We start from the raw sequence: 8911 nt of genomic DNA, 5'->3' as shown, positions 1-8911 counted from the left end.
AAAACATGAGTGGTCATTGTGCTTGTGTTTGTTAACCTTGTTTGTTTTCAACTTTATAAGACGCTTGTTAGTTAGCAAGCTGTTAGCTGCTTTTTCCACCACCCCTGAGTGACTGTTATATCTATGCAGCTTTAAGCTGTATTGCTAATTCATGTGTGACCGCAAAAGATGGAAAGAATATCCATGTTGATGGCTCCTTACACACCTACAGAAAGAGAGAGAGTGAGAAAGAGAGAGCGAGAGAGAGACTTAAACATTTGTCTTTCTTTCAGCTTTATTCCTCTTTGTAATGCTCATTTGGCAGTCAGGAACTCCACATGAGATGACACATTCATGTTGTTTTAAGTGTTTAATAATGATGCTCATATTGTTATAACCATCTTGGGTTTTAAATATTAACCTATGTTACACACGGTGAAAAGCCCACAATAAACCCACTAACAGGAAACACACACTCAACATCTGTTGCAACAGACAGGTGGAAATAATGCTCAGTTACCTGTAGTGTACCAGACTCTGGGCTTGGCGCCCCCTTAGCAGGTTGGGGGGGTTACATCCTACATATACAATACATTGTTTTATTGACAGACATCACATCTGTCATCCTGCCCAAGGATTTAAACCAACACTGATGCACTATGACAAGCCACGCTTTCCACACTTTAGTATTTTAATCATTTCAAACTACTCTTGAACATCCAATCAACTTGCTAATAAAGTACTTCTTCATTGTAGCTGGCCCGAATGACACGTCATACGCAGCAGTTCGACCGTGAAAACGGCTTGTGGTTAAGTATTACCAAATCCTCTCACAGCTAGAAACTCCTGAGCAGTAAGAAATAAGGGCAGTGGTCACAGAGGCTGTACCGTGACAGAGAGGTCAGAAGGTCCATCAGCAACTCTGAGAGTAAGCTGCTGATTCATTAGAAACATAAAAAGAAATGTACAAAAAAAAACAGGCATTCATAAGCATACATTTTAAAAAATGAAAGCTTTGCTTAGCTAACCGCCTTCTCTTAGTGTCGCTAAGCCTGTCGCGCATGCCATTCCAACACAGCAGATATTTAGTTAATAGACGAGGCCCGTCAGATTTGCCATTTAATGTTTTTAGTAACTTGTGGAATAATTGGTCCTCGATTTTAGACTGAGATAAACTTATTTCTATCTATCAGTCGTTGATTTTTCCATCTGAAATGAGAACTTCTGCTGGCTGATTTTATCAGCTGTAACTTCCTAGCTAGTGGCTGGCTACATCCAAGATATTGTGCTAAAATAAGGCAAACATTTTGCATCCCGTAATACTAGAAAGCATATACAAAGAAACAGCATTTTTCTTGTATGTAGTGTAGAGCTAATTAGTTCTAGCATTTCAGGTATGACAGGTGCTCCTTGACCGCAGAAGTAACACTCAACCCTACTGCAGATAGCAAGCTAGTTAGCCGGGCATGCTAATGATGCAGCTCACAGGTAAATACTGTTCAATCTATTCCTTGCATTTGCTTGTGTTTTTGGTTTTGGAAAGGCTAGAAAGAACAATAACAATAATACAATAAACAAAAATCCAGAAGTTGATTAGTCATGTTCTGCATTGTTACAGTTGCTGAGCTATAATTAGATTTGCTTTGCTTAGAGTTCCTTTTTTTGGTCCAGGGGCTTAGTGAATATCAGTTGGCTTTAATTAATTTACTGACAGCAGAAGGAGCCATTTACCAGCTCATGGGACATGAAAGCACTGTTTCTATGATAATATAAAGAACCATAGAAAATCAGTTGGGATCCTTTAGATTTGCATAAATTAAGATCTTTATGACTACATAATACAAAACACCTTAATAGAAAAAAAAACTGCCTGAAGAAAACAGAAAAAAAAAACATCTTAAAGGCAGCCCGGTTGCTGCAGATCAATGCCACCATACACAAGGAGCAAAGCTGAACTTCAACTTATCTGGAAAGATGGTTTCCATTTTGCCATTTTGCCAATCTGTGTGGAAAAAAAACCCCCAAAAAACTAAATAACAATTACCAAAAAAAACCCAAAAAAACAAAAAAATAAACATATCAAGACATATCCAAAAAGAATATACAGTTTTAAGAGAAACAATATTTATACAGTTTAATACAGATATAACTTAATAAAGTTAAATATCGCTTATTCTTACTTTATAAACAGCAAGTCAGAGCTTATTCAATGACAGCATTATCCTAGTTTCACAAACTATGGCTTAGGATTGGGTCGCTGACCAGCATCTGACTGGCACAAGTTTCAGGTTTCCAGTCGTTGTATCATTTCAGCACCTGAAATGAAAATCTTCACTAAAGGCATCAGCAGCAGACAAAGATGATAGTGGTGTTTCTGTGTCACTCTAGGTTGACTCAATGGCACCACCTAGAGTACTCTTGAGTAATGCATTGTAGGTATTCAGAGAGACTTCGCTTTTGAAATGTACTGTAAACCACTGCTGAAATGGACAGAGAGTAAGGGAAATATTTTTCTGATTTTCCTCAAATCTTTTTCTTCTTGTGCTTTATAATGACAGGAGCTGTCTCATGTTAAAGCACTCTTGTCCCTCCTTCTGTCCTTTGTCCTTGCTTATTGTCTTCATCTCTGGCAGGTTAATTGACAGACCTGACCAGTAACTGGCAATAATTTCGACATCAAACTTGTACGTATGATTTCTACTTTCCCCTGTCACAATAACAATAAAGGAGTCAGTCTGCTTCAAATGAAATGCTTATCTTTCCCACCCTGATTTCACACAGCGCTCGTCCAGTTGCGCACAAGTGAAAATGTAGGCAGTAACTTGTCTCTCAAGCTCCCTTGCACTCTTGTATTCATGCTCTATGAATACTTTTGAAGAGAGACTGAAAGTGTATGCTGTTGTCCACACTGGAATGATTATTGCGTATTGCACCTCAGAACACTGTATGAACTACACGCCCAAAAAGTAGTTCGTTTCAAGCATAACTAGGCCTTTATAATTTCATAGCCCCAGTGAATCTTGGAATATAGTGCATATATGTTCTTTTTCCTCCTTTATATCAGAATTAACATTTAAGCGCTTCTTTATACGTTGGACTCTACAAAGGGTCTTTTTGGTTTGACAGGGGACGTAGGGCCTGCCTGTTTATCACTCGGTCTGTCTGAGCAGCCATGGATCACCGGCAGCGTTCGAGCCAACTTCACATCCCGGTAGGAGGGATTCTGACTGGCAACCTGCCCTGAGCCTTCACTCTGAGAACAGTTGCCCGGCAGAACCTCATAGCAATCATGGAGTAGGTGACCGTTGTGGGCATTGTTGTTGCTACGGTTGTGGTAGGCAATGGAGGACGGCTGGAGCTGACCTTGACTGGTGGGACTTTTGCTGGGTGAGGTGACAACCGTATCCACTGAAGACACAGCCCAGGAGCGGGACGGGCTAAGACAGGATGAAGAACTGGAAGGACCTTGTTGTTGATACTGCTGGTGCACCCTTGCAGTTCGGTCAATAACTCCCATAAAAGGAGTGTTTCTAGATGAACGGCCTGCCTCTCCAGGATAAGTTCCACCTGCCACCATGCACATTTCAGACTGGGGAGAGGAAATCAGAAATAGATCATCATGGTAGCCAGTAACCTCTCCAACAGAAGCCAGATCTGACGGTAGATCCATCTGCTGGGCGGAGGCAGACGTCCTGAAACCCGGGCTATGATTAACAGGCTGCCCACCAGTGAGGCTGCTGCTACTGGCGGAGAAACGAACGTTGATGCTCTGAGAGTGGATAAGAGGCCTCGGGGGAGGAGCTGAGGAAGAGGTTGGGTGGGCACTGAGTGGCCGTCGTAGTCCAGTCTGGTGGTGATATTGGTGTGATAATGAAAAGCTATCAGGAGGCCCCATTGATGCCTCAGTAACTTCCAGAGGGTAATAGGCTGCTTTGGATTGGTTGCGGTTTAACTGACGGGCCTGGCCAAACCGATTTATCGCTGCCCTCTCCCCTCCTCCTTCTCTCCCATAGGCAAATGTAGGTCGTGCCTGGCAAATGTAGTCAACATCCACATCGTTTGTTGGGTATGAGGTTCCAGAGCTCAGACCAGTCTGGACCTGCAGACCAGGCCTGATATCTAGGGGACTTGGGTAAATGCCTTCCCCCAGCTCAGCTAGTTCTTGGGGTAGTTGGCCAAACTGGGAGTAGGCAGAACTTCCCAAAATCATGCTGGAGTGGGCCGAGGAACTGGGCTGACTGGTTCTGACAACCTGGACTTTGGCAGGTTGGAGCCACTGGCCTTGGACAGGGTTCTGCTTCTGGAAGGATCTCTGATTGGACAGATGGTGGTACTGCTGCACTCCCTGGCTCTGGTCTGAGTGGGCTGAGATGGACTGTGGATGGTGGTGTAGACCTCCACTTCCTGACAAGGCAGGCATACCTTCTGACATTGGGCTGGCTTGCTGCTGATGCTGCATTGGGGAGGTAGGTGGGCTGAAATGACAATAGGAGGAGGATGGAGGAGGAGACGCAGATTGACAGGGAGAAGAAGAGGAGGGAGAGTGGGTGGAGCCGGGGAGGTGACGATACTGGTGAGTTGGGGAGACAGAGGAAGGTGATGGCACCCCAGGGTGGCTGTGGGTGTCAAGACTTTGAGCCACAGACGGAGGGTGGTAGGACGAGGAGTGAGGAAGAACTCTTCGTTCTTTGTAATTCTCCTCCTCCTCCTCCTCCTCCTCCTCCTCTTCCTCTGTAAGCCCTTCCCTGTCCTGCACCTGCAGACAACCAGAATCTCTGCTCCTGGGCTCACTGACAGCAGCATGATAAACATGATGGGATGAAGGAGGGGTAGGTTGTTGCTGTTGTCTATCCTGCCAACATTCCTCTTTGACTCGGGACAGCAAGCGTTGAATCTCCCGGTTGGATGGGCACAGGCGGCTGGCCTCAATCAGGTCCTCCAGGGCCGCATGGAACTGTCTGAATGGTGAGAGAGAGCGAAAGCAAAAGATTTCAGAAGAGGACATAAAGAGAGAATGCAGCACCATGCAGAGACATCTGGGTGCCAGTGCTTCCAACTCAAACTACCAGACTTTCTACCAGCTGGTTTACTGAATTGGTATGTTTTCAGAGTTGTTGTGAAGCTACGGAGGCTACATAGTTACCAAAGTTCAAAAAGATTACAAAGACCCCATCCTCAAGTGGCTCATGTTTTTACACTTTCGACTCTACATTTCATCTTAACCAAGCAATAAAAAGGTGCGTCTTCTTATTTATTTTGGTTGTCCCAGCACAAAGAATAACACAAGGACATATACCTAAGTGATTTTCAGCTGGACAGTTATTAAAAAAGACTTTTTGTCTATTAAATAATGCATAATAAATTCAAAGGGTCTGTTTCATGATTTAATAAGGGTCAATTTGGTCTATTAAACCGTATGTTGCTAGGGTTACCTGCGGCTGCGTTTGGCACGAGCTCGGGCATAAAAGGCTTCATAGGATTTAGCTTTCAGCTCCAGCGCCTTGGTGGCAAACTCTTCAGCAAGGTCAAAGTCCTGCAAGCAGATGAAAATGATTTATGACAGCGTAGAGACAGACAAACGGCAGAAGACAGTGAGAGATGGGGTACAATCAAACTTGGAGTGATTTTAAGAGAACGTATTACAAATGACGCTGTGATTATACATTTTCCTCTATGTGTCTGTGTGTGCAGAAGACACAGTGACAAAGAGACTCACATTCATCTTGCGGTGGCAGCGTGAGAGGTTGAGCAGCACACACACTCTCAGCTGTCTGAAGGTCTTCAGCTCATCCCCTGGAAACTTCTGGAGAGCTGACTGATAGGAATGAGCAGCTTCCCTTGCTTTACCTTGCTACAAATGCACACAAACACAGAATACTATGTAACAAAGCTGCGCATGTCTGATCAGATGTGTGTGTTTGTGTGGATGTGTGACTGAATTTGCCTGTGCCTGCGTGCGTTACCTTGTACAGTCTGTCTCCCTCTTGCATCAGTTTACTAAGCAGAACCATTAAGATGTCTGGTTTAGAGGTTGCCATGGCCCAGGTTGCTGGTCCTACACACACAAACACAGACCAAAACAGTTTTTTTTTCTTTTTCTTTTTTGCCACGTCTTAAATTTACTCCATTATTATCAAAAATAATTCATAACATTCATAATTTGAAGGCACCTCCAAAAGTCGACACTGTTGTTACTTCACATTTCGTCCACACATCAAGCAGCCAGTTAGCTTATCTTTGCATTAAGTCTGGAAACAGGGGCAAACAATACTTTTCACATACTAATATGGTAACTATAGGAATCGCATGCTTCTACCTATTTTGGCTCCCTTTTTGAGCAGAGCGATGACTGCTGAGGTGTTTCTGCAGCCGACTGCTCGGTCCAGAGGACGCATCCCACTGCAATCCACATGCTCCACTGACGCACCGTGATCTACCAAGTACTGCACCTAACCCAGGACACAAACAAGGGCAACAACGTATTTGTTGGCTTCTGATTTTCTAATTTCTTTTCTAAAAGGGAAGCAGTCCGGCTTCAACATCACCACTATCAACACGACTATGAGCAATAATAAATACACATAAAGCTTAGAATATGCATAAGTACATCATGTTGTCCTCTGCAGACTCTTCAGGACAGGTAAAGAAGGGACAGACACACAATTTCTAAAATACGGCAACAACTCCATCTGTTCTTCGCACCACTTCTGGGTCACCGCAGAAGGCAGCCAAATCCAAAGGTGTCCGTCCACTGCGGTCAGCATGAATTGTTGCTGCACCTCTCTCCACCAGCTCTCTGACCAATTGGAGCTTGCCTTTCAGACATGCCCAGCTCAGCGCCGTTAACCCTTCCCTGTCAGTCTGATCAAGAGAGGCTCCTGGAAACAGGACAGATCAGACTCAGTGCACATTAGGGTCAAAGACAATGTTGGGCTTAGAGGTCAGCATTAGGATTAGACTAGAAGATCCAGCTGCTTAAAATGGGTGAATGAACAATCAACAAAATCAAATTCTTATATATTTTTCTTCTCTATAAATTCTACAATTATTGGTATTTGGATCATGGCCAGGGCTAAAAAGAGAGAAGAGAGAAGAAGAGAAGAAGAAACTGATTCTATGAAATGAGCATTAAAAGCCTACAAGGAAAAGGAAAGATTATACCCCATATATACTGTACATAAATGCATACCTATATATGTAGTGCTGAGTGGTAAGTATGACATGACTCTCTTGTTGTACTCAAGAGATTCTGGCTGTAATTTGATGACACATATTTAGTTTTTGGATTGTGTAAAAGCTGCTGTTCTGCTCTGCACTTCTGCTTGCCATACTTGTCATCATCAATACACAAGTGGTTACCGTGATCCAGTAGCAGCTGGGCAGTGGTTATATGTCCCTCTGAGGCTGCTGTCATAAGAGCTGTTCGACCTTGCTGGTCGATCATGTTCACGTCCACCCCGTGGTTCAGTAACAACTCCACCACCTGACCGAGAGACACAGGCAAAGACTCTCAACATTTCTGGAGCAGGAATCAGGAATCAGAAAACCTGTTTCCTCTGTATGTCTGTGAGTGTGTGTGTGTGTGTTCTTTGTGCTCCACTGTACCTGCCAGTGGTCTCGTCTCACAGCGCTGAATAGTGGGGCCACACCCCGTCTGTTGCCTTGCTCAACAGCAGCCCCCTGATCCAACAACAGTCTGCACACAGCCAACCGGCCACTGCCTGCTGCTGCTGTCAGAGCTGAACAGACAGACAGACAGATATTTGTTGATATTTTATATTCAAAATGAAGACTGACAGATCAGTAAATTAAGATAACTTCTGATGAAATCAACAGTAGTGCTGCAGTATTAGTAATAGGGTAATCCACTCAGTGTGAACATTGTTGTTTGGTTGTTTTAGGCAGATTTTGTAGTACCTGTCTCTCCCCACAGACTGTCAGCCGTGTTCATCTCAGGTCTCTCTTCAGCCTCCTCATCCTCCTCTGGAAGATCCAGGAGGTACGACACCATCTACACACACGCAAACACACAAACACATTAAACAACATTAAAGCAAACGTTGAAACACATCACAAATGTAAGTTCATAATTGAAATAATATAAAGATGTGTGTGTAGTTGACCTCGGTGTGGCCCATGCTGGCCGCTGCAATTAAAGCCTGCTGCACTGCCTGGCACCTGCTCGCCCCCCTCTGGCCGCAGCAGGAAGTGCAGCTCCAGTCGGCATGCTTTAGCAGGAAGCACAGCACTTCGATGTGGCCTCGCTGAGCCGCGTGAACCAACACACATCGACCTGAGCTGTCCACGTGACCTGCCTGAGTACACAGGGAAACAGAGATGTAGACACAGTATCCTTTGCACCTGGAACACACACACTCATCTCAGCACAGATGCACAGTACATAAACATGCAACTGCAATGCTTGAGTTTTACCTTCTACAAGGCTACACAGACTAATGTAGAAAAAAATCCTGTGAATCGCTCTGGATACCTGACATCAGGAGAATGGTGCTGTCCTTTTTACATAATTGGAATAAACAAACTGGGTAGGATTAACTTCACAAAAATGTGTATGTGTAAATGTATTAGCTGAATTACAGAAAAGGATTTGTTTGACCCCTCTCCAATCTCTGAGCAGTGTGACACAATCAGAATGAGATGCCACTTGATGATCCCACAAGCATTTTATTTGAGACACACTGATGTTTAAGAACCAAGTTAAAGTACACATTTGTTCAGCTTCTTGAGTAATTCTTGCATCTTTCAAATTGTTCTGATGAAATACATTTTCGTTTATCAAAAAACAACAGAGATTGTGATGTGAAATACCACAAAATTCTCCAAACAATCAGGGCATTCAACTGCTGCAGACCACAGCGTCATTTTTGCATATGACCACAAGAGGGCACCAGTGTACACAGTTCCCAAGTCT

General features: G+C 43.9%; 1 protein-coding gene across 3 annotated transcripts in view; it reads right to left on the bottom strand.

Moving 5' to 3' along the window:
* Positions 1-256: 256 nt before the first annotated feature.
* The window catches only part of tanc2a (tetratricopeptide repeat, ankyrin repeat and coiled-coil containing 2a), a 49993-nt gene continuing 41338 nt past the window's right edge, over positions 257-8911 (bottom strand). For all 3 annotated transcript variants that reach the window (XM_046416596.1, XM_046416595.1, XM_046416597.1), the window contains 10 exons: positions 8103-8294; positions 7897-7990; positions 7585-7718; positions 7339-7462; positions 6682-6857; positions 6296-6428; positions 5943-6034; positions 5696-5830; positions 5412-5512; positions 257-4937 (listed from right to left, as the gene is read on the bottom strand). In XM_046416596.1, coding sequence (XP_046272552.1) covers positions 3065-4937; positions 5412-5512; positions 5696-5830; positions 5943-6034; positions 6296-6428; positions 6682-6857; positions 7339-7462; positions 7585-7718; positions 7897-7990; positions 8103-8294 — 3054 coding nt within the window. In that variant the 3' untranslated portion in view covers positions 257-3064. The remainder of the gene's footprint in view (positions 4938-5411; positions 5513-5695; positions 5831-5942; positions 6035-6295; positions 6429-6681; positions 6858-7338; positions 7463-7584; positions 7719-7896; positions 7991-8102; positions 8295-8911) is intronic.

Source organism: Scatophagus argus, chromosome 16, assembly GCF_020382885.2.
Source record: "Scatophagus argus isolate fScaArg1 chromosome 16, fScaArg1.pri, whole genome shotgun sequence".
Lineage (NCBI taxonomy): Eukaryota > Metazoa > Chordata > Actinopteri > Scatophagidae > Scatophagus > Scatophagus argus.
Note: the sequence above shows the minus strand (reverse complement) of the source record. Positions and strands in the feature narration are given on the sequence as shown.